This window comes from Podarcis tiliguerta (genome assembly GCF_965153285.1).
Source record: "Podarcis tiliguerta genome assembly, chromosome: 1".
In the NCBI taxonomy this organism is placed as follows: domain Eukaryota; kingdom Metazoa; phylum Chordata; class Lepidosauria; order Squamata; family Lacertidae; genus Podarcis; species Podarcis tiliguerta.
This window is the reverse complement of record NC_139534.1, coordinates 114,872,792-114,898,732: the sequence shown is the minus strand read 5'-3', so window position 1 is coordinate 114,898,732 and position 25,941 is coordinate 114,872,792. Positions and strand designations below refer to the sequence as shown.

The following is a 25,941-nucleotide window of genomic DNA, read 5'->3' as shown; positions in this document are numbered from 1 at the left end:
TTTTTCTGCTCTGGAGGGAGATTCTGACCAAATATCAGGAAGAACTTTCTGACCGTAAGAGCTGTTTGACAGTAGAACGGGTTCCCTTGGAAGATGGTGGACTCTCCTTCCTTGGAGGTTTTTAAGCAGAGGGTGGATGCCGTAGATGAGATTCCTGTATTGCAAGGGTTGGAGCAGATGATCCTTGGGGTCCCTTCCACCTCTACAATTCTATGATTCTATCAGATATGGAAAGGCTGGACTGGATAGAATGGGCAGCCTGATGCAGTAGTATAAGGCAGTTTCATAGATTGGTTTCTGAAGAGTTCAACCGTCCTCTGTATTTTCCGTAGGCCTTTATGCCAGTGTTAAACTCAGTTTAGAGCTCTGCCTCAAATTAAGCCCCAAGGGGAACGTGGGTAGATGCACAGTGATTTATTTTTATTTTGTTTTTGGTAGTATATCTGACACAGGTTCTTGAAACAGGATTTGACACTTAGCATAGAGAATAGGGAGAGGAGCTGGGATACATGCAAGCAGCACACAAGCAATTTGGAGCACAAATACGACTTTGACTGCGGCTTTGGACAGAGGACAGTGTGACTGTCTCAAACACTGATGGCTGCTCTTATCACAGCTCTAGGCAGTAACAGAGAAGTTACTTAAAGGAGCAAACTGAAAGAAGCTGGTTATTGAGGCGGTGAGAGAGAAGAATGCTGCGTTGCTTTGGTTTCAACAAGGGTGAACTTGCTCTGACAGTGCAATCCTTTCTTAGAGTACGCACTGTTGTCTATATCTAGATGCACCTCATGGTATCCATCGGTCTGGAAGCGGACTCGAAGCTTATTTAATCCAGCTTCCTTTGCACAGAGGCAGGAACCACTGTGCTGAAATGATCCCTCTGAAACTGGCCCATAAAATAGAAAAATGTAGCATGTTAAAAATTAATAGTAGACTCGAGGGAACCAGGTGGGGATAAAGCAGCGAGGATTTAAGGTAAGCCAAAGTTCTTTTGTAGGGCAAACTGCACTTACAGACGGTGGTTTGGATGCAGCTTTAAATTAGATGCAACTTAGTTCCCATAGGACTTAAAAACAGGTAAAGGACCCCTGGATGGTTAAGTCCAGTCAAAGGCGAATATGGGGTGTGGCGCTCTTCTCGCTTTCAGGCCAAGGGAGCTGGCATTTGTCCACAGACAGCTTTCTGGGTCATGTGGCCAGCTAAACCGCTTCTGGCACAACGGAACACCATGATGAAAACCAGAGCGCACGGAAACACCATTTACCTTCCTGCCGCAGTGGTACCAATTTATTTGCTTGCACTGGTGTGCTTTCAAACTGCTAGCTTGGCAGGAGCTGGGACAGAGCAACAGGAGCTCACCCTGTTGCAGGGATTTGAATCGTCGACCTTCTGATCGGCAAGCCCAAGAGGCTCAGTGGGTTAGACCACAGTGCCATCCGCATAGGACTTAAGTGCAACTAACTAACATCCAAACCCAACTCTGTCTTGCACATTTGGTTGTCTTGGAAGGTCACCTGTGTTTGTTCCAGTGTTAGAAATTAATACACATATAAGGTAAAGGTACCCCTGCCCGTACGGGCCAGTCTTGCCAGACTCTAGGGTTGTGCGCTCCTCTCACTCTATAGGCCGGGAGCCAGCACTGTCCGCAGACACTTCCGGGTCACGTGACCAGCATGACAAGCTGCATCTGGCGAGCCAGCGCAGCACACGGAACGCCGTTTACCTTCCCTCTGGTAAACAGCCCCTATTTATCTACTTGCACCCGGGGGTGCTTTCGAACTGCTAGGTTGGCAGGTGCTGGGACCGAACGATGGGAGCTCACCCCGTCGCGGGGATTCGAACCGCCGACCATGCGATCGGCAAGTCCTAGGCGCTGAGGTTTTACCCACAGCACCACCCGTGTCCCATATACATATAAACTAGGTGCCAAATGGCACCTTAAGCCTAAGTTATGTTCGCCACAACGGAATGTCTATTTCTCAGGCGGTTGGACTAGATGAGCCTTGGGACCCTTCCAGCGCTATGATCTCAACTACATTGCTTGATTGTAGCTTGCTCTTAAAACAGTTCACTTGTCCCAGTATGCACACACACAGTGGAAATGGAAATGGTATTAACTACTTCCGCGAACGTTCGCCTTGTCTAGTGTTCATACTGGTGAACGTCCGCGGCAAACCCGGAAGTACCGGAACGGGTTACTTCCAGGATTGCCGCATGTGCAGAAGCGGAAACTGTTCTGTGTGCATGAGCAGACGCGGCGCTTTGCCCTGCATCCTTTTCGGCTAGCCGGGGCTCCAGAACTGATCCCAGCTGCAAAACGAGGTACGACTGTATGGAATAAGGCAGAGGGATCTGCTTCAGCAGTGTGTTTCATGAAGGGAATGTGCTGGAGAAGCAGTACCAGCAGGATGGAACCTAATAATAATAATAATAATAATTTTTATTTATATCCCGCCCTCCCCAGACGAAGCCGGACTCAGGGCGGCTAACAACACTAAAATAGTGCAACATTATAAAAACATTATAAAAATTAATTAAATCCAAAATTGATGGCAACCATAAACTAAAGTTTTGTAAAGATTGCCAAAGGAGGGAGTCAGGCTGCACCCTGACCAAAGGCCTGGTGGAACAGCTCTGTCTTGCAGGCCCTGCGGAAAGATGTCAAGTCCTGCAGGGCCCTTGTCTCTTGTGACAGAGCGTTCCACCAGGTTGGAGCCGCAGCCGAAAAAGCCCTGGCTCTAGTTGAGGCCAGCCTAACCTCTCTGTGACCTGGGACCTTCAAGATGTTTTTATTTGAAGACCGTAAGTTCCTCTGTGGGGCATACCAGGAGAGGCGGTCATCAGCTAATGAGCAGAGGGTTCAGTCCCAGTGGCTGCAGGCACCTGGTTTAATAATAATAATAATAATAATAATAATAATAATAATAATACCCTGCCTATCTGACTGGGTTGCACAAGCCACTCTGGGTAGCTTCCAAGATAATATAAAAACACAACTAAACATTGAGCACTAAAAACTTCCTGATACAGAGCTGCCTTCAGATGTCTTTGAAAAGTCAGGTAATTGGTCATCTCTTTGACATCTGGTAGGATGGGTCACTGCCTTGCCGTGGCGAAGGGGCTTGAATAACTCAGAGAAGCTATGAGCTATGCTGTGCAGGGCCACCCAAGATGGACAGGTCATAGCGGAGAGTTTTGGCCAAACGTGATCCACCTGGAGCAGGAACCGGCAAGCAGCTCCAGTATCCCTGCCAAGAAAACTCCATGGACAAAGACAGTGTTCTCGAAGCTACCAGCATGAGTTTGACCAAACTGTGGGAGGTAGTGGAAGACAGGAGTGCCTGGCGTGCTCTGGTCCATGGGGTCACGAAAAGTTGGACACGACTAAACGACTAAACAACAAGGAGGGCGTTCCACAGGGCAGGTGCCACTACCAAGAAGGCCCTCTGCCTGGTTCCCTGTAACTTCACTTCTCACATTGAGGGAACTGCCAGAAGGACCTCTGAACTGGACATCGGTGTCTGGGCTGGACGATGGGAGTGGAGACTCTACTTCAATATAGTGCATTCCCAGATAGCCACATAGCCACATCTCTTCCCCACCCCTGGCGCAGATTGCACCATTTCCATTTCTAGATATTCACGGGTCCAGAATTTCAGAGGTTCAGCCAAGTTGCAGTGCACAGCTACTGGGAACAGCTCGGATCATGACTCAACAAGCTACATTGGCGAGTGGGAGGACCAGGTCATCTTAACCTCTGTGGTGAATCAGGTTTAACAGCATTCATTCATATCATGAGGCTGGTATCTATCTTGCATTCTTCTTCTCCCATTCCAAATTCAATTTTCCAAATGGGTGCTCAGGACTTCCATGTGATCAAATTATGTTTGTTATGGTTGGTTGTGGGGCTCTGAATTCCAAGCTGCTGCTGTCTTTTCAAAGCCATTTCATAGAAGATAAACACAAGTTACATGTGCAGGTCACACATGCTTGGACTATACAATAATGCAGGCCTAAATAAAACATGATGGAAAGTAATTTTAGTTTGAACAGTCATCAGGTTCTCTCTCTCTCTCTCTCTCTCTCTCTCTCTCTCTCTCTCTCTCTAAATTATTTTCCCCCAATCTGTTATTTGTAATAAGAGGCATTGGCTGAGAGTATAGGTAACATAGTGCCCTCTCAATGTTCTTGAACTACGACTCCCACAATCCCTAGCCACTGGATTTGGTACTAGGGTTGATGGGATTTGTAGCCCAAGAACATCTGGAGGATGCTAGACTAGATGGGCCTGGGGCCTGATCCAGCAGGGTCATCTTATGTTACTGAATTCACTGTGCCCACATGTAGGTTCTGGTTCATGCAAAGGATGCTTCCTGCAAATTCCGAGGCTGTGTTCAAAACTCTAAGACACAATTGCGACAGGGAATTTCATTAGCCACAAGCAGTTTCTGAGCTCTGGGCGCTATACTGCACCTAAGATTTTGGATTAAAACTGCAGAGTGAAAGGAAAGGAGGACCTTTTTCTGCCTCCCCACTTCCAGCTATTTTCTGAAGACTGGAGAAGCCACCCTCCTAAGAATATGTCAGTTTCCGACACTGTTCCTGGGTCGTATGCATGGAGGCCACTATCAGAAATGGGCTGTCCATTTGTAGTTCTTGCTGAAAGAATGAGTCATGCTACATTTTTGGCATCATCTTTCAAAAGAGCGGATACCAGTTTTTGTTTCAAAATTGGTTCCATCTGATGGGGTTACAGCTGGATGGAATCTGAATGCTAATGTAGCTCGGGTTCAAATCCTGCCCTGTTGGACCAGGCCTTTTTTCTTCTAGGCATACCACCAAAAAAATAAAAAATCATCTGTGATATAAATTGATTTGGAATATACTGGACCCAGACTTTCCTGTGAAGGCAATTTCACCCTTAACAACTTGATTTTCTCTGGCTGTAATTCATACCTTGTGATCCGAATGAGAAGTCTCAGCAAGCAAGGCTTCGCTATGTAATGCTGTCAGCTTGCCAGCATTCACTTCTTCAGCAAAAGGGTTTTGGGTTTGCTATGGGTAGGAACTCTCTGCATATATTGACTTTTCCATAAGCAAGCTAGAAAGAACAAAAGGCAGGACCTGATTGATCCGGGCAGGTCTAATTTCAAGTTGAGAAAGGTTGTCAGGCTAGATTACTTGAAATCTCAGGAAGTGTTCCAGAGATCAGAGTTAAATCTTGGGTCTGGCTGTGTTTAGTTTATCTGTTCATAATACTGGAAAATGCATGGGCTGCACACACTTGTAACTTAAGACTTGACTGAACTGGCTAATTTTTGCACAGGGTAATAGGCTTTACTCGCACTGAACCCCAGCACAGGAATAATAATACTAAAGTTTCACTCCGCTTCCGACACTGAGTTGGCCACATTTTTTTCTTTTCACCTAATTGATATCAAGAGCATGTTTGAGCATTTTATAGCTTGAGCCAGGCCCCAAAGGATAACGGTGTACATTATGGCTCTATGAATCCAGTGCCATTGACTGGATTCTTAGGAACAGCTCACACATTGCACAAAGGCAATCACAGGTTTTCCACCCATCTGCACGCTGCGGATCATTCTAGCCAATCACGGTTCCCTGATCAATGTGCTTCTTGTTGTGTATATGTGCACTGTGCATTTCTGGATGTGCACTTTAAAACCTCATAGATTGGGAAATGCCCGAAACGACCTTTTGCAATTCTGTGGCATTCGGTGTCTACAGCCACAGTGAGTTCTGCAATCTTCCAGCCATTGGACCTCACCCACAAATGTCCACTCCTCCCATTGTCTCCCGATACAGGCAGATGTCAGCAATTGGTTTGGCATTGCAGGGCTAAGGAAGTGTTCCCTTAAAAAAAGGGAAAAAAAGGAGTGAGCCCTGAAAAGAGAATTGAGAAAATATTTAAATCCTGAAGGATTGGCGTTAATTCTTTTTCTTTGTTTGCTTTGAGATGATTCCAGACTTCTGCATGATGCTCTCTGCTCCCCCTGACGCTAATCTGCGAAGCATTTGAAAGCACTTGTGCATGTGCTACCTGCACTTACAGTCCTTGTGAGAACAATTAAGTGCATATGTGGAGAGCAGTTTTTCTTTTCTTTTTGCACTCATCAGGAGTGCCTCCAAAGCGCAACACACTCGGTTTTTCTGAACTTGCGGCCCCCTCTTTCTTAATCAGTGTTTGCTGTGTTAAAAGGTAACATACATTTCCTGAGCAGCGAAGGAGCTTTGAGGGATGGGCCAATCTAAACATGCGAGAGCTGCCAAAGGCTGACTCCGAGAGCAGCTGTTCACTTCCTGGCAGCGGTAATGTTATGAGGCTTCTGCTAGCACGTGGGTTGCATGCAGACATGATCCTTTCAGAATGGTGGAGATGGGCATGATTTATGCCCTCACTTCTGCTGTAGCTTGGAAAGCTCAGAGCAGCTTACGTGGGGCTCCCAGGTACCTCCCATTGAGACATTGATTTGGGTCCATAGGAGCTAGACTCCAACACCCATCATCCCTGACTATTGACTGTGCTGGCTGGGGCTGATGGGAGTTGTAGTCCTCTAACAGCTGGAGGACCACAGGTTCCTGGTTTAAGTAATACAGCAATGCTTGATGCTTCCGTCCCCTGATTAAACAGGTATTTTGGGGTGTATGGGGTGTTAGGGGAGGAGTAGTGCCTCTGATGAGGGAAGCATTGTCCTTCTTCTGGGGTAGTTTCTGTACCTTTGGTCCCCACCCTGCACTCAGTTCTCACCTGTGTCTCCTAGAAGAAGTCAGAATGTGACAGCTGTCATACCACGGGACTGGCTTTGACTAGCCGGCTAAACCAAGTGAGGGTAGCCAATGGGTCTCAAACTCTCGGTGAGTTAAGAACTTCCCCTGTATGTGAACGAGTGGACGAGACCAATAGTGGGTCCAATGGTCAAGAAGGCGGTTTCTGCACATGCTTTAGAGCTGGCATAGGCAAACTTGGCCCTCCAGATGTTTTGGGACTACAACTCCCATCATCCCTAGCTAACAGGACCAGTGGTCAGGGATGATGGGAATTGTAGTCTCAAAACATCTGGAGGGCCAAGTTTGCCTAGGCCTGCTTTAGAGGGAAGTGAAGGGCAGATGGTGCTCGTCGACCTCAGAAGGTAGCCCATCTAGGAGATGGAAAACTCTGATCCTGAACCTGTGCTGCCTTGCAGGATGCCTTTGGGAGAAGAAAAGGCTAAGGAGTAAAAGCTACAGGGGAGGGGAGTCCTTAAGGTGGTTGGATGGCACCTTTCTGGCAACTCCTGCAGCCAAGCTGGTGACAAATGTATTGCTCTGCTTTCTTTTCGACCACATCAGCGAGGCCGAGGGCATCCCAGGACCCCCATACTACACACTGCCCAGGCTTGCGCCCCAGGAAGGTCACTAATGCAGTAGTTTGGCTCCATCCCAGAGGTGCACTCCATTGTCTCTTCAGATGCCAACAACAGCAGGGCTTTCTTTCCTTGTGTTTCAAGTCATAGGGAAGGGGAGTGGACCAAATTCCTTCTGCGAAAAGAGTGATGCCTGGAGGTAGCCTGGCTAATCCCTGGCGCATTAGGGACTGAAATATACTCGGAGTCGAGAGTGGATTTCATGCTCTTTATTCAGCTCATAGTGGTGAGGAAGAATAGAAGCTCCCCCAGAATGTCTGCTTTATATACATTATTTACACAATGGGCCCCACATGATTGGCTAATTCCGGGATTCACCTGTAGTCCAATCAGGTTGCGGATTCACTTCCAGCTGGAGCTGGATTGGGTGGCTCCAGTGGACCAATAAGACTGCTGCATTCTAGGCCCTATTGTTCTAGGACCAATCAGACTGCTGCCTTTTGGATCCTATTCAACTCGGTACATAACAGGGACAGAGCTCTGTGGGCCTCTGACTTGCATTCTTAGGTTGATGGATCTAAAGAGTTGTGTCGTAGGAGCTTGGCTATTCCGAGAAATACTGTTTTAAAATTTGTTTGTATGCTAAACCAGCTTCATTAAAGCATGAAATGTTTGAGGCATGGATAAGGAAGTGAACAGAGGCTTCATACCATCATGTAGGATCTGCTCAGAGACTGTGGTGCCATGTGATACATCCTTTTAATGAGTCTGTATAGGGTCCAAAATCTTGTTATCAAACATTTAGGCCACATGGTGATCCGCTGCTGCCTGGCAACATGATTCTTGAGCCCCTCATGGGGAATCCTAAGTTCAGATCAGTGTCACAGACTGAAGGGCCTGGATATTTTATTATGGCTCCTCTGGTGTCTATCCAAGAGGCGCAGGAGGTGAGCAGTTGTCTTATCTGCCTCCAGTTTGAATGCCGCTTAGCAGAAAAGTGTTTTTTGTTTTATTGCACAGAAATAGGACCTAAAACAGTTTTTGCCAGTGTGGTGCCCTCCAGATGTTTAGGACTACAACTCCCATTGTCCTGGCAATCATATAGCTGGGCTGATAATGGTTTAATTTCCTGAAATAGGAATGTTTGCTTATTTCAAATTGCTGTGTATTTTTAGCATGGGTTTTTTTCCTTTGGCAGTAGCTCTCTCATGTGATTGTCTGACAGTGAGTCACATGAGAGAGGCATTCCATTCAGTTGTGACTGTTATTCCAGTAACTGTCATTTTTTTACTGTTTTCTGTTCTCTGTGTGTGAGAGGAGAATGGCTGCTGAGAGAGGCTTCTCTGGATAGTGATGAGGACAGTGTGTGTTACTGTGATCTGTCTGAAGCGAAATAGACAAAGAGGAAGATCCCCAAAAGTTAATAGGAAGAGCTCTCTATAAGGAACAAAGTGAATAATCATGGGATTGTAAATTGATTCTCCTCAGTTATACGCTTATGAATGTAAAGTTCTTTTGAATATAAAGAGTCTGGACATTGCATATTATCAATACACACATCCCTCCTGCCAGCCCTGACCAGCATGGCCAATGGGCAGGGATTTGAGGAGGCACCAGGTTGTCCTTGGATTTTAAGGGTTGGTTGCTATTTAAGATCCTTAATCCAGTTTTGGTGTTGTTTGCATTGCTATGGTTACGGTAGGCCGCCTGGAACACTTTGAAGCCTTTAAGGTGGAATGTGTATTTACTTTTAAAAAGGCAAGAAGGAAGAATCCTGACCTAGTGTTTGAAGTAGCCACTTGCAACAGCGTCGAGCAACTGGGCAGGGAAACTTTACAAAACCTGATTCTCCTTCCTTTAGCCTACAAATGAGTCATGGATATATCTAGGCCTCATAAACATTTTTGTAGGTTGATAACTCATTTTGCAAAGCTGTCTTCCTCCTTCCCTCTCTGAGGCCAGTAGCAAAATCTTTTGTTGATGGGCGATGAGAAAAATGAAGCCCAATGCGCATGCTGGTGCCGATGCCTAATAATTGTGATGCTCAATGGGTTATATAACACATCTTGATACCTTGCATCAGTTTTCCTGAACCTGGTGCCCTCTATAAATATTTTTAGACTACACCTCTCATCCTTGATACAAATTTTTGGGGCTAAATACATACTGTCCTCTTCACTATATTGTAAAAAAAATATGACAATGGCTCACTGTGGAAAATTCTTTGCGCGTTTCACATGGGCTCAAGTTCCAGAATGTAGAAAGCTCAAGGAGATAAGTGCTGTAAATGATTTGTTTGTGATACAAGTGGGGATCCGTTTTCAGGAAATGGCTGTTCAAATACTCCTTAAACATTGCTGAAGCCTGGCGTAGTCAGAATGTTGTCAAAGGGTTACCTTATTTTGTAGCTAGCAGGGAAGCTAAATTATCGTTGGGAATTCCAGGCATTTTTAGTGGACCTGTGACCTTCAGCATGGGCTAATGGCCAAATGAACTCAAATATTGAAACCCACAAACCGTTAAACCCAGTGCAGACTTGACCATCTGACCTCTTTAAGGGTGGTGCAGGTTCTTAGTGGGCCATGACAACTCCCTCTCCCTCCTGCTGTCATGTGCACAGTTGCTGTTCCCCCTGCCTTGCATTGAATTTTTATTCAGCTAAGGCCAGAAAAGGCCAGAAAACTGTGCTGTCCTTGTAGTCTATTTTGACCATATCCCATTTAGGTTGAGTGCCATATAGCTGCATATCCAGGGCTTTTTTCCAGCTGGAACTCAGTTATGGCACCTCTCAGGTGGGCACCATTGCCATTGTAAGAGAATAAGGGAGGTGTTCATGGTGAGATCTGGCACTTCTTTTTCTAGAAAAACATCTATCTGAGAGGCAGATTTCTCCTATGGGAAAGTGCAATCATGTGCTAGCTTCTTTTAAAAACAACAGCGTATATTATTGATTTCTCAATAAAGTGAACGAATAGTAGAGGGACTCTTGTCTGAGTAGGAGCAGAAAAAAAGTTTAAGGAGGAGGAAAATGGAGGAGAAATATCCTGGATCTGACAGTAATTGCCTAGTCTGGTGGTTCCCAATTGGTGGTCCATCAACCCCAGGGGATCCGCATAACCCCCCAGGGGGGCTGTGGCGCCATTCACCTAACAAAAACTGCCAAAGAGATAGAACATTTTTCAAAAGTAGCAAGTCCATGGTTTGACTTTTGAAAAACAAGGCGGTCCTCAGTACTTAGCGGATTGGGAACCACTGGTCTAGTCGATGGAGAAATGTCTCCAGAAACCCGTTAGTTCATGAGGACTTCCTCCCTTCTGTCAATTCGTTGATAACTGAGAAAAAGGCAATCCATGTTGTTTAAAATGAGGCCTTCCTAGGGTGCCTACAGGCTTTATGAACTGCATAAGTCATTTTTCCCAAGAGGGCTAATGTCCAGATACGAGTGCACCAAATGACCATAGTTAAGTCCAAATCAGTTTTCCGGCCTTTGGCAATCATCATTGCTCCAACTTCCTTCATTAAGCAAACTCCAGTGACCACAGATGTCCTTTTCAGTGGGGCTTGCACAGAAGACAACTGGCAATTGATTGTATCCCCATATTATCAGTCAAAGAAACTGTAAAACCTGCCTTGTTTTTTGTTTTTCCCCTGCCGATAAACATCAGTTTTTAGTATTAGGTCACGGGTAGCCAATGTGGTGCTTCCCATATGTTCGTAAGATCATAGAATTGTCCCACAATTCCCACCAGCCCCAGTCAGTATGACCCATAGTCAGGGGTGATGGGTATGGCAACATCTGGATGGTACCCCAGTGGCTACCTGCTTCTTAGGCCATTCATGTTTCTAGTCTTGGGGACACAGATAAATTGATCAGTGTGGCTGCCCACCAAAGTACAGCAAGCATCTAAGGGGAAGGAAGGATCATCCTAAAAAATAATAATGAATACGGTAAATGAAAGAGTGGAAACCGATCAATCCAAAAGAGGACTAAATAGGGGAATCGTTTGCATAAAATGTGCATGTGCTAATTTGTATCTGCATAGGTGCAAATTTAGAAAGTTTTACTATAATGTGAATTAGAAATACAGAAGTGGTGCTGTGGTCTAAACCACAAAGCCTAGGGCTTGCTGATCAGAAGGTTGACGGTTCAAATCCCCACGACGGGGTGAGCTCCTGTTGCTCAGTCCCTAGCCTGTACAGTTTACAGTTACAGGACAATTTGTATTCTAAACCAAATAGTAATAGCAACTCAGTTTAGAAATACATTTTATGAACAATGATTCCTTTCCCTGGCAGGGGACATGGAATTTCACATGACTCCTGGGACAAATGTTAAGCTCTCCTTTCCATCATGGACAGAACGTTTTGCTCCAGTTCTGACTTTCTTATCAAGGTTGAAGCAAATGAAGACATGGTGAATTGAAACAAACAACCACACACACACACACACACACACACACACACACAAGTCTTTCATCTCCTCCTCCTAAGGTGCAAAACCGGTTCAGCCTCGTGCAGCCATGCCCATGTTCTCACAAACTAAGTTAGCAGGACTTTAACTGTTTGCCATATGTTTTTGTATAAACACAACGCTCCACAAGCAGATGATAGTTTGAGATCTGAACAGAGCCTTGTATGGGTGTTCGCAGCATGTAAGCAGTTATGTGGAGGCGAAGGGCTGCTGAGCTCCACCCTGTCCCATGAAACGTATTTATTCTGTGTACAGCAAACCATGAGCTTGAGGGCAATGATCTGAAGTAAGGATTCTTTTCTATGGAGGAGAGGGTTGTTCAACAGTAAAACGGTCTCCCTTGGGAGGCCGTGGTCTCTCCTTCCTTAGAGTTTTTAAAGCAGAGGTTGGATGGCCATGTATTATGGATGCTTTAGCTGAGATTGGGATGCGGGTGGCGCTGTGGGTTAAACTACAGAGCCTAGAACTTGCCAGTCAGAAGGTCGGCGGTTCGAAGCCCCATGACGGGGTGAGCTCCCGTTGCTCGGTCTCTGCTCCTGCCAACCTAGCAGTTCAAAAGCACATCAAAGTGCAAGTAGATAAATAGGTACCGCTCCGGCGGGAATCATAGAATCATAGAGTTGGAAGAGACCACAAGGGCCATCGAGTCCAACCCCCTGCCAAGCAGGAAACACCATCAGAGCACTCCTGACATATGGTTGTCAAGCCTCTGCTTAAAGACCTCCAAAGAAGGAGACTCCACCACACTCCTTGGCAGCAAATTCCACTGTCGAACAGCTCTTACTGTCAGGAAGTTCTTCCTAATGTTTAGGTGGAATCTTCTTTCTTGTAGTTTGGATCAAACTACAAGAAAGGTAAAGGAAGGTAAACGGCATTTCCGTGCACTGCTCTGGTTCACCAGAAGTGGCTCAGTCATGCTGGCCACATGACCCGGAAGCTGTACGCCGGCTCCCTCGGCCAATAAAGCGAGTTGAGCGCCGCAACCCCAGAGTCAGCCATGACTGGACCTAATGGTCAGGGATCCCTTTATCTTTACCTTAGCTGAGATTCCTGCATTGCAGGGGGTTGGACTAGATGACTCTGTGGGTCCCTTCCAACTCTACAATTCTATGATTCTATTGTGGTTGGTAGCAAGACATGATGACTATGTTCTGTGCCCACGGTTGCGAGGCAGCAATGCTTCTGAATACCAGTTGCTGGAACCCTAGTGGTAAAACAGTGAAATTAACTAAATGACAGAATGCCCTTTTAATAGCATCCCCAAGCCTGCCATTCATTTCTTTAACTTATATCCTGCCGTTCTTCCCAGAGGAGCACAAGTTGGCAAACAGCGAGTGATAAAACAAGAAAATAAAAACAATTCTGATACAGGTGCAGACTGGGAAAGACCAAAAAGTTTGTTAAAAGAGGAAGGTGGGGTTGAGGTCTGCTTCATCCTCCCCAATGGTAGGGCTGGTCCTTTGTGAATCTTACAGAGTAGTATTGGCCATGGATGAAATAGCAGTAAGTGTATGTTTCATTATGTAATTTGGTATAATTACCCATTGCGCTGTAATTTCGTATTTCAGAATTCCAGGGCACTTTTCACCATAATTAACAAGATAGAAGATAATCCCATCAAGAATGGCTGTATAACCCATTGCCAGAGAAAATTATAGCATAAACTCTGTTTTTCGAAGATAGGAATAGATTTTAAAATATGCGGCGTGCTCACAGTGGCCAAAAATAAAACTGAAATGGAACAACATCTGGATTTTTAAGGAAGTGGGAGTGGATGGGATTGCTGACAGTAGTTCGTAAAGTGTGCAACCAGCTTTTCTGACACCAGTTTGTCTGAATGAGAAGATATTCTGTCGAGATATGAAAGGAGAGTGGAGAAAACAGGTGTGTGAAATACACTGACAATTCAACAATTTCTTTTTCAAAGAAAAACACTGACAGTTCAACAATTCTGGAAAATACCTCTGACAAAGAGCCGAAAGAAATTCTAGGATGCAGGTTTTTAAAATGTAAACTTCAGTGAGGTGTTTGTGTAATTATTTGCTGGGATCAGAGCAGACGTGAAGGGATTTTAACCCTTTCTACTTTAACTCAGTCTCTCTCCCACATCCCATCCCATAATATAAGAAGGAGCCTGCTGGATCCCATCAAAATCCAGCACCGTTTATTCCTCCCAGTGGAGTGTTTTCTACTTTTCTACCCACCAAATGAAATCTCCACAGAATCCTGAAATAAAGGGAGGGGGAGAGAAGAAAGAGAATATCTGTGCGATTTTGCCACTACAAATGATTTGAAAATCGGAGTAGGTAAACTCATAACTTGAGCAATTTAAAGCTTGGCAACCTCCAGGAATAAAAGAACACAGGGTGAAGTTATTTTTCAATTAAATTAGGCTTTACTGTTCTAATCCAGTAAAACAAGAGGGGCTATTTTTAGTAACTAACATCATTTTATTAAGTGGTAGCCAAATCCAATGCAAACTCAGGAGGCTTTTTTGTCGTTTTTGTTTAAGGTACTACTCAATTGAAGAAGCAAATTCCCCACCCCCTCTCAGATCCCTTGGGTAGTACAAAATGGTGGATGCTGGTCTTGCAAACAGCATAAAAAGTTGTTGCATTTTGCTCGACTAAAAAGAAAGAAAGATAAAATCTAGAACTCTACTGCCCTCCTAAAGAACAGATGGATCCGCTTTAGAGGCCTCACTTCAAAACTGGAAGAAGGCAATTGCCTAGCTGCATGATCTGGTTAAACAAATTGTCCTTAAATGTGTGCTGTTGCACACCCTTAATGGCTTGGCCAGATGCAAGTCCACTCTGGAAGAAGGTGTGGATTCATCTGGTGAGCTCCAGAAGTTCTGACTTGAGCCAGAGATGATTCTGTTTAGCCTCAGTAATGTTCCCATAAAGCCAGTAACCATTGCACAGCCTTTTTCAGAACTATTAATACTCTGTCCTCTCTAATTCTGTTTGTTTTCACGGTCTTTCCACTATCTCCAAGGATTTGGATTGCACTGGCTGAATTTAGTATGTTCTAGTCACATCACAACCTTCAGAAGAGCCTCAAACAAACTGAGCCATTATTAATTTTATGTTGGTTGTGACAAGTATATATTTTAAAAGGTGTTGAAGGGCAGAAACAACTGTAATATAAAAGGGACTCCCACTCTCTCCAGGCCTCCCTCTGCCTAGCTGAAATATACTCGGAGTCGAGAGTGGATTTCATGCTTTTTATTCAGCTCATAGTGGTGAGGAGGAATGGAAGTTCCCCCAGAATGTCTGCTTTATATACATTATTTACACAATGGGCCCCACGTGATTGGCTAATTCCGGGATTCTCCTGTAGGCCAATCAGGTTGCGGATTCACTTCCACCTGGAGCTGGATTGGGTGGCTTCTGCGGACCAATCAGACTGCTGCATTCTGGATCCTGTTGTTCTAGGACCAATCAGACTGCTGCATTCTGAATCCTATTGTTCTAGGACCAATCAGACTACTGCATTTTGGATCCTATTCAACAGTACATAACACTAGCCTTCCTCCTACTATTGCAGTTTGATAGTTGGATGCACATTGTTGAGAGACAATGGAGTGTGCCTCCGGGGGTGAAGTCATAACGGCTGCGTTAGCAGCACCGAAGTGACCTCCCTGGGGCGTAAGCCTGGGCACTGTGTATGGGGGTCCTGGGCTGCCCACACAACAAGACCCACCCACCCCTCGGTCTCGCTGATGTGGTCCAAAAGAAAGCAGAGCAATATGTTTGACACCAGCTTGGCTGAAGGAGTTGCCGGAAAGCGGCTTACAAGGTGCCATCCAACCGTCTTAGGGACTCCAGATTTCTGTAGCGTTTACTCCTTAGCCTTTTCTTCTCCCAAAGATATATTGCAAGGCAGCAGAGGTTTAGGATCAGGGTTTTCCTTCTCCTAGATGGACTACCTTCCCAGGTTGATGAGCCCCATCTGCCCCCATCACTTCCCTCTACTGCATGTACAGAAACCGCCTTCTTGACCGTTGGTCCCACTATTGGTCTTGTCCACTCAATGTGCCAGAGCCTGGTTTTGCATGCTTTAGTCATCTTGTCCACATTGCTTGTAAAATTTATTTGCCACCTTGCTTTTCATTTGCCACCTTGCTGCTTCTCTTTCCACACAAACTATCCTTGCCTTCTAAGCAAGATGGGCAGCTCTTCAGCCTTGCTTCCTGGGCTCCGGAATGCTTTTGCAAGAGCTCACGATCCCTGACGATCTTGTGAGAGTGTCCCAGAGCCTGGTAAGCAAGGCAGATAGCTTAAAAGCTCTTTCTGCACCAGAAAAACCTAGTGCAAAAGGAGCTCTTAAGCTTTCTGCTTTGCATACAATTAATTTGCGGGATTTCAACTGGCCGGCTTTCTTTTTTAAAAAAGAAATAATATTTTTATTAATTTTACAACAACTAAACATCACATGAAAAAGAAAAACCATACATCAAAACCTTAAAACAACTATATAAACAATCCACATTGAATCCAAAACCCGGGACTACTAGAATCCCCTGACTTCCCTCCACCCCCACCCCCCCGGTTCCCTTGTTCTATGTTGTTCATGCATGTCCATAAATTCAACTGGCCGGCTTTCAAGTGCATAAGGTTGAAATTGCACAAGTTGTTGTTGTTTTATTTTTATTTGCATTTTCAAAAACAGGAACAGAGAGCACGAATTAATTGCATGCAAGATTCAATTGTACTTCATTCAAAACTGATCCAGTGATCTAGGGTGTTTGTGTGTGTAGGAAGGATTTTTTTAATAACATATAACAGGTATTTTATGCTGGCAGTAGTTTGCTCCCACAAGCAATCTAGCTACTGTGTTCTGCACTGACTGCAGCCTCCAGACCAACCTCAAGGGTAGCCCCAACATAACCCTTTCCTGTCCCGTACTGTTCATTTCCTCGCTACCCTGCTCTGATTTTTGTTAACTAGTTAATCTGAGTTGCAGCACCTGCATGCAAAGCTAGTGGGTTAGAGCCTGTTGCTGATAACTCCGTGGTTGCAGGTTCGATCTCCGCATGGGACAGCTGCATATTCCTTCATTGCAAGGGGGATGGACCAGATGCTCTTCAGGGTCTCTTCCAACTCTATGAATCTCAGACTGGGTTAACTTTTGCTGCTGACTCAGTTTGCATCATCTTGCAGAGGCATACCATGGGAACATGACCTGGGTGCGCCGGGGCTCTAGAATGCCAATGAGCCATTGTCACGTCTTTACACACAAATGCTGAAGGGGTTCTGGAGTCCCGAGTGCACAGGGAGAACGAGCAACGACTGGTCTCGGTGTGCTGCTTCAAACTTGAGTTGAGAGTAAGAGTTAAGCCTAGTTTCGAAGTCAGCTGCCTGGTGATCATTTCTCCTCTTGAGTTCCTGTTGTCTTTATTGAGCCTGGAACTCTTGGAAGGTTAAAACTGAAACCAGACTGTTCTCTCTCTCTCTCTTTTTACTGTTTATATTACTGAGTTCTAGAAAACATGACTTCTTTCTGGCATGGTGCCGTGGATTGGTGAACAGGCCTAGCCGTGTGTTGTATGTAATTATGAGATTTATAATCCTGTTACTGCTCTCTGGATGCCCAGAAAAAGCCAACACAGATTCAGTAAACCATATGTATGTGAGCAGACATCTTAAGACTTGGACAGATTTTTCTTTCTTCCTTTTTGACTGCTGCTTTTCACAAGGATAGGTGCAAAAAGAACATGTTTCATTGGGTTTTTGGAAATGGTATTACATTTATGGGGCCTCTGTGAGCCATGCAGATTGAAATGGTTCGTATTGGGAGTCCTGCAATAAAAAAGGGGCAAGCAGCGAGAGACATGTGAATCAAATGTGGCCCAATGATGCTGGGAACATCCTCTGGTGTTCTTCGGCAAGTGTCCTTAATGTTATTTTTGTAGATTGCATGACATATAAGTCCACAGTTGCACCGGAAGCCAAACCTTACTTCTTCTAAGCAGATTCACTTTGTTAAATAGGTGCTTTCCCGTTTTAATAAACTGAGTTTCTTTATATCTTTCCTTTCTAGTGGAAAGGGAAAATGTGCAGAAAAGGACTTTTACCCGTTGGATAAATCTACATTTGGAAAAGGTAAGCCTGCTGAACAAATTAGCCCATTCAAATATTATAGACACACCTTTCTATCTTGGCTTTTGGCATTTTGGATGTACAGTGGTACCTCAGGTTACATACACTTCAGGTTACATACGGTTCAGGTTACAGACTCCCCTAACCCAGAAATAGTACCTCGGGTTAAGAACTTCAGGATGAGAACAGAAATCGTATTCTGGTGGTGCGGTGGCAACGGGAGGCCCCATTAGCTAAAGTCGTGCTTCAGGTTAAGAACAGTTTCAGGTTAAGAACGGACCTCCGGAACGAAGTAAGTATGTAACCAGAGGTACCACTGTATATTTTTGGGACCCCCTTATCTCTGTGATTTTAAGTTGTTTAAAACTGTTTTGAATATAATGTTTTAATTGTTGTAACCTGCCCTGGGACCTTAGGATGAAGGGTGGATAAATAACAACAGCAATAACAAACCAACAATCATTTTTTAAAATTGCAGTTATTGAAAAGTAGATGAGAAAGGATAGGGGTTTATATTATTCCTTAAATATTTATTATCTGATGATACATTTGCAGGTGGTCTGGATGACCATTGAGGTCCTTTCCAACTGAGTGCCTATCATGGACTGGTTGGACACAGAGAAGTGGTGGGAGGAACCAACTGGGAAACCCCCAAAGGAAGAAGACTCAGAGCCTGGGGATTGGTGGTGGAACGATGATGAGTGGTCAGAGGGAGAAGACTGGGAGGAGGAGGTGTTGGAAGCTGAAGAGGTGACAGGGCTTAGTGAACAGGGAGAGTTTGTGGCAGAGAGAAGTTCAGAATCAGAAGCTTCATCAGGCTAGTGAAAGAAGAGAGGTGAAGAGGCAGAGATGAGTCATGCTGGTGAAGAGTCACGGGTGTCTCCACTTTCCCCATGACTCCCAGAACCAGAAGAAGCATGAAATGGGAGGAACAAAAACAGGCATACAGGCATAGTCTCTGATTGCTTGTCCTGAAGCAGTGAAGACATAGACAACCGTGGGGAGGGGGGACCTTCAGTCTTGGCAACTGATTTCGTGGAGTAAGACCTACAGGGAATGAGTTTCTGTGCTCTTTAGGTCTGACACTCCGCTAAGTCTATAAAGTTTTTGCAAATAACGAGTTGACTCCCAATTTTGAACTGTGTGCTTTACTGTCTAGCTCGCCCTGTGACAGAGCCCAAGGTCACCTTTCTCAATCCTGTACCCCTTTCTTTCTTCACAGTGCAGCCCCCCTCTGGAAGTGAAAGATTTGTTGGTTGATGTTAAAGATGGCAAAATTTTGATGGCTCTGCTGGAAGTTCTCTCTGGGCAAAATCTGGTAGGTGTAAACCTTCATTAACAGCCTCTGTCTGACATGGCTCTCAGCCAGGCCCTGATCTGGACAAGTGTCCCCTGTGGCTTCCCCTTCCATCTGTGTGGCCTTGTGTTCAGCTAGCTGGCCTCTTTGGTGGTTGCTCCAGCCGGGCTGTCCTGCTCCTATGGGGCTAGGGCAGAAATGGTGGGTCACTGACCTAGCCCATGCAGTTGGTGCAGGGGGACGCCAGTCCTGTGGAAGGAATGGGGTTTGGATCCAATGGCTCTTCATGGCCAATGACAGTGTGAGGTTTGTAGGTGGTGGGTGAGTCACGTTCCTCTGCTCATCCTCTGAAGATACCTCCAGTCTGAGGTCCAGGCAGAGCTGAACGCTCACAGTTACTGCTTTCCCAGCATTTGTGATAAAATTGAGCCTTTTCAACACCCAAGGACCACATCAGAAATATTTCTTGAGGTGGGCAGCTGCAGCCAGTCTGTATATTTTAGTTGCATGTGGTTCATCAAAAGTACATGGACGCAGCCAGTGTTGGCAATTATTACTGCAGTCATAGAATCATAGAATTGCAGAGATGGAAGGGACCCTGAGGGTCATCTAGTCCAACCCTCTGCAGTGCAAGAATCTCGACTGAAGCATTCATGACAGCTGTCCAGACAACCTCTGCTTAAAAACCTCCAAGGAAGGAAAGTCGCCATCATCTTCTGAGGCAGTCTGTTCTACTGTTGAACAGCTGTTGCTGTCAGAAGGTTCTTCCTGATGTTGAGTCAGAATCTCCTTTCTTGTAACTTGAAGTCATTGGTTTGAGTCTTACCCTCCAGAGCAGGAGAAAACAAGCTTGCTCCATCTTCCACGTGACAAGATGGCTATCATATATTCTCCCAGTTTTCCAGGCTAAACATAACCAACCTCCGCCACCATTCCTCATAAGGCTTGGTTTCCAGACCCTTGATCACCTCAGTCACTCTCCTCTGCAAACGTTCCAGCTTGTCTTACTGGTGTTTACTTCCTGGTAGATGTGCTCAGAATTAGCTCAGTAGAGTCTGCGCTGTCTGGCAATGGCTTTCCAGGGTTTCAGGCAGTGGGTTTGAACCTTGGACCTTTTGCATGCAAAGCAGATGCCACAGCCTTTTCTCCCTTCAATAATACATTTTAAAAATCACTAACTGGCTTACTTCCCTGTTGTTTTTTTTAGCTGCATGAATACAAGCCCTCAACCCATCGTATTTTTCGACTGAACAATATCGCAAAAGCCCTCAAGTTTTTGGAGGACAGCAATGTAAGTAATTCAAAAGCTGTTGAGTTGTTTTTCACTTCCCCCAGTACAGTATATATCTCTCCAAAATGAGGAATGTGTAAGCTGAAGGAATTATGTTTTGTTTAAAGTTGTGTCTGAAAGGCTGCATACAGTATGCACAAGGAGGGGTTCCTCTCAACACAAATTATTATTTTAATGTCGTAATGTTCAACTGGATTAAAGGATCAAGAGGCCAATATTAAAAGAAAATAAAAGAAATGCCTGTGTTCAGCAACCTTTAAGCAGCTGGGCTCAAGTTGCTCTGAAGATTGGTGATTTGAGTCATCTGACTTTTCCTCCCCCCCCCCCAAAAAAAAATGCTTTCAGCATCACAAGTTCTATATTTCTCTGTCCAATTTATAGCAAGAGATCGTTTGAGCTTTGTTCAAAGAAAGATGGAAACTGTTATTCTAGAATTCTGCAAGGTCTGGGGTTGAACATTGTGTATCTATGGGGGGGGGGATGCCACCCCACACTAGTGTTGCTATGCAGGCTGCCTTTGCATCAAGTGCAGAAGGAGGGATGTAGAAAGCTGCCTTATACTGGATCAGAAGATTGGGCCATGTCACTCAGCATTGCCAGAGGCTGCCCAGGATTGGGTTATATCCCAGCACCAACTGGAGAAGCCAAGGATTGAACCTACAACCTTCTGCATGAAAGCATGCACCCTGCCACTGAGCTATGGCCTTTCCCCTAAGCATGACTCACACCCATTTTGGAGTCTTATGTGAAGGTGAGGAGATGGATAAAGTTCCCTGTCAAGGCTGGGCGATGGGCAGCGATGTAAAGCAAGTCAGGAATCAGATGCCATGAGAACCACATCAGCAGAGAAGCACCTCTGCCATCGGGGCCAAATTGGGTGAGATCTCGCCTGAAATCAGCATGATCCCACCTGAAATCAGTGCTGATGGTAGTGGTGGTGGCAGGAGTGACAGGGTGGCTCTTCCTGTTTCACCTCAAGCAGTTAAACACCACCACTGCATACACCAAGTCTGGTAGTTGGCCCACCTAGCTTAGCATTGTGATAGCCAACATTGTTCTTTCCGTATGTTTTTGACTACAGCTCCCATCATCCCCAGCCAAATGGCCAGAGATGATGGGAGTTGTGATCCAACAAGCTCTGGAAGACACGTTGGCTGTCCCTAGTCTACACTGACAAGCAGAAGGTGTCGGGGATTGGACCCGCAAAGCAGATGCTCTGTCACTTAGTTGTGGCCCTATAAATCACCACCCAGCCTCACAGCAGCGTCTCTGCTAGGCCGTTGTTGCTTTGCTCCATTATCACTGGATTCTGCATGTGCTGCTGACATCACACTTCACACGCCCATGCTAGCCCTGTTGCCAGGGGCCTTGGTATGTCATAGTAAGGTGCCTTGCCTTGCTTTAAAAGCTTATGTAAGGTGAAACACTCCTTTAGGCACACACTGAACTTTTCGGAGGCCAGATGGACTGATTTGGTCTCTGCGTCCAGCCCCTTCCAAGGGTCTTCACTATCTCATTCTTGTAAGTCATGCTTAGTTGGAAAGGATGTAGAAGAGTTATTCACATGTGGTGGTGAAACCAGGGCCACCAGGTCTCGAATCCAAGGACTTGCAACAGCTGTGTGACTTAAGAGAAGTCCAGCGCTGGCAAAATCTAACCAGCTTCCCATTTATAGGCTGTTTTAAATTCCAACACAGGACCCACCTTGGGCAGTAGATAAGAAACGTCAGGCTTGGTCTAATGACGAAGGTTTTGTGGAAGAATGGAAACACTTTTAAATTTAAATTTAATTTAAATTAATTTAAAACACATGAACACAATTTGAACTATGAGCAACAGAAGGGATTAGAGGTTATGGTATTCTTGTTAAGGTTTAAGAGATAAAAGACAGTGCAACAGAGGGAAAGAAACAGAAACACCATGGGAATGGTGCTGGGAAGTTTTTTTGGGGGGAGTTTTTATTATGTATTGAAATGTATGTATGAAATTTGGGAAAACTTCAGAAAAAAATGAGAAGTCAGGCTTGGGACTGGAAGAGATGTGCCCCAAATTCCCGACAATAATTGCCCATCTTCAGCATGGGAATAAGAGTGATCCACCTCTTGTGGGTGTTGCAGCAAGAACCAAACAAAGAGATGGGTGGTTATATACTTTGCACACTGTAAGTGCTACAGTGGGATAGAGATGTGCTTAAATAACCACTCACCGGGTCTGGCGGTGGGCGAGGTTTGCGGCCCAGCGCACAAGTTAAAATGAACAGGGCTATTTTCAATATGACTCTGTGTATTGCGGGCTGAGTGATTAAACATCTGGACATTAAAATGCGCAAGCTGGAATTGTTTAGAACTGACAACGTGCACCATTGGGAAATGAACACTGGTTGTGGGAGGTGAAGCAGGGCCTTGAGGAATGGTTGGTGAGGACATAAGGTGTGGCTTTCAGCTGTAGGTAGTCTTGGCGGCAAGGTGGCAATTTCGCGGTCTTGGGTGGCAGTTTTAGGCCTTGGGCAGAATCCTTTAGTCCAACAATCGAGGAAAGGATGTTGCGGTGACTCACCCCTTTCTGCGGCGGCGATATCAGGGTTCCTTGTTAGAGGGGTCCTGAGGGGAGTCTCTGACCACAAGCGCTCAGCAGTGGACCATAGATCTTCCCTCAGCAGTGCAGGGAGGGGGCCAGCTGTGTAAACGCACGTTTTGCAGTGTCCCCATATTCCCGATTAACCCTGTCTTGCCTCAGGCCCCCAGCTGGTGGCTGAGAGGGATATACCCCCAATGCCTAAGCCAAGGTTTCCTACATCTGAAATTCAATAAAGTTGTGGCCATTTTAATCCCAAAATACGTTGTCGTGTGTTTTCCTTGGTCTGAGGTCTGGCTCCCGGAGGGGGGTGGGACTGTGTCTGGGCACGCAAACAACCCCCCCCCCCAAAAAAAACCCCAGCCTAACATTTATCCATGAGCATCAAACATGGTGCCCTCCCCAGGTTGCTGACTCTTGTCATCTCTCACCATTGGCCATGTTGACTGCAACTGGTGAGATTTGTAGGCCGGAACATCTGAAGGCGCCATGTTGCCTAATCCTGCTCCAGCCCATGCGCTGCCTTTGTGGCCTTCCCTCTGAGGAATGATATGACGTTGGTGACATCTTAACAGGACTGAACCATTGTTGCAGTTGAGCCACGGGTTAAAAGGTTTCCCTCTTGATCTCAAGCCGGTTTAACCAAATTTGAAAAGTCAGGGCAGGGCAGGGAAATGTTGTTACCATTCCCTTGGCAATGGAGAGCCAGCAGTTTAAATATTAAACCACCATGAAAGAGGTGGGAAGGGACAGCCATGGTGTGTAGTTAATGCAGAACTGGAGAGGGATTGTGACAGGTGGGGAGAGGCTCAATATTCTTACTGTCAGTGTTTCAGAAAGGTCTGAGGCCCTGTATTGCAATGCAAGGGTTTAACGCTGTCATGGGCAGCCTGGGGATTTCTCTCTTTTCTGCTCTGCCATCCTGCTTGCAATGAATGAACAAGAGAAGAGAGTGTGTTGTTTGAAGGAGAAACATAAGCTGGTCCTTGTCATATGGATTAAACCTCTCTGTGGGAACTCTGGGTCCTGTCATGGCTTCAAACCCAGAATCCTTGGTAACTTGATAGGAATGTAGGAAGCTGCCTTTATACAGAGACCATTGGTCCATGTAGCTCAATATTGCCTGCACTGACCAACAGCAGTGCTTCAAGGGTTTCAGGCAGGGTTCTCTCCCAGCCCTACCTGAAGATGCCGGGGATTGAACGTGCGACCTTCTGCATGCAAAGCAGATGTTCTGCCACAGAGCTACGGCCCTTCCCCAGGTGGTGCTCAACAAGCATTTAAAAGTAGAGAAAGCATCTGTAGTGATAGCTGAGCCTCCCAAGATAGTGGAGAGGTGTTTCTCTGCCCAGTTAGTATTAGAGTGGCATTCTGTTCCCCTTTCCTATCACCTCAAAAGCTCAGATGGCACCTTAGAGCAGGGGTCAGCAAACTTTTCCGGCAGGGGGCCGGTCCTCTGTCCCTCAGATCTTGGGATGAACAAATTCCTATGCCCCACAGATAACCCAGAGATGCATTTTACATAAAAGCACACATTCTATTCATGTAAAAACACACTGATTCCCGGACCATCCGCGGGCTGCATTTAGAAGGTGATTGGGGCGGATCCGGCCCCTGGGCCTTAGTTTGCCTACCCATGTCTTAGGCAGTGGTTCTCGACCTGTGGGTCCCCAGTTGTTGTTGGACTACATCTCCCATCATCCCTGAGCTCTGGCCTTGCTAGCTAGGGGTGATGGGAGTTGTAGTTCAACAACATCTGGGAACCCACAGGTTGAGAAAGGCTGTCTTAGAGGAATAATGCCCCTCTCCGAACCACACGTGCTGCACGTCAGCAGGCTGTCTGCCAAGATGGACCTGATAAATCTGACTTCAGCAAAACAATGACAGCAGATTATGTAGCTGCAAATATGCATAATATAATCAAGTAAATACTTCATCACAAGGGCATTAAGAATAATGTAACTGAGGGTCAAACTAGTTACATGAGTGCATAGCAGCCATGTGACTTCACTCTTTCTTTCTTTCTTTCTTTCTTTCTTTCTTTCTTTCTCCCTCCCCCCACTAAGAAAACGGTCCATATCGCGTGAACTAGATATACGTAGAAGCAAGCAATCCAGCTTTATAGATTGCAAGCCAAAACCTCGCCCAGTATAAGTGCAAAATGCAACTCCCTGTTCGCTGGCCTTTAGATATGACACATGTGCATTCTGTAATTAAAACTGCACTTGAGTGCATTTGTCTATCTGTTTTTAAACGTCTTTTAAAACCTGCAACCCCCTTTTCTGTAGGTGAAGCTGGTTAGCATTGATGCAGCTGAAATAGCAGATGGAAACTCTTCCATGGTCCTGGGCCTGATATGGAACATAATCCTGTTTTTTCAGGTAAGGAGCAAATGGTAATGTTGTTACACGTTGGCTTTTCTGTTAAACCTTTCATCGGAATACAGATTTGTTATGTCTAAAGGCTAGGAATGAAACAGATTCGTTTCTCCCATGTACCTCGTTTTGTGTCGGGTCTTCATTTTTCTTGCATTAAAGACTCCGTAAAATGTATGAGCAAACCTGGATAAACCGAAATAGATGAGACACCTGGGTGTCACTGCACTTTCCTCTCCCCCCACCCTGCAAACCCCTCAGTCCACTTCATTGCCCTTGCAAATGGATTTCTGCCTCAAAGTACTTGAGTCCAGCCTGCCTTGTGTGCATGTGGCTGCTGGCCAGAACCCAGATCAGAAGATCTTGTTTTCTATTTTTGTGCTGAAAACGCTTGAATGCTGCTTTGTGCATTTTTAGCAACATGGGTCTTGAGACCTGAGTCCTGAAACGAGGCTTTAAAGCCCT

At 45.5% G+C, this 25,941-nt stretch overlaps 1 protein-coding gene across 5 annotated transcripts in view; it reads left to right on the top strand.

Moving 5' to 3' along the window:
- The window catches only part of CLMN (calmin), a 71,024-nt gene that overhangs the window by 25,560 nt on the left and 19,523 nt on the right, over positions 1–25,941 (top strand). Inside the window, exons 1-5 of one of the 5 annotated variants that reach the window (XM_083435234.1) lie at positions 8,671–8,833; positions 17,881–17,942; positions 19,162–19,257; positions 20,444–20,527; positions 25,390–25,482. In XM_083435234.1, the coding sequence (XP_083291360.1) occupies positions 19,222–19,257; positions 20,444–20,527; positions 25,390–25,482 (213 nt within the window). In that variant the 5' untranslated portion in view covers positions 8,671–8,833; positions 17,881–17,942; positions 19,162–19,221. Of the gene's footprint in view, positions 1–8,670; positions 9,002–17,068; positions 17,166–17,880; positions 17,943–19,161; positions 19,258–20,443; positions 20,528–21,895; positions 22,049–25,389; positions 25,483–25,941 lie in introns of those variants that run through there. The other 4 variants (XM_083435233.1, XM_083435232.1, XM_083435231.1 and 1 more) reach the window with 4 other exon arrangements.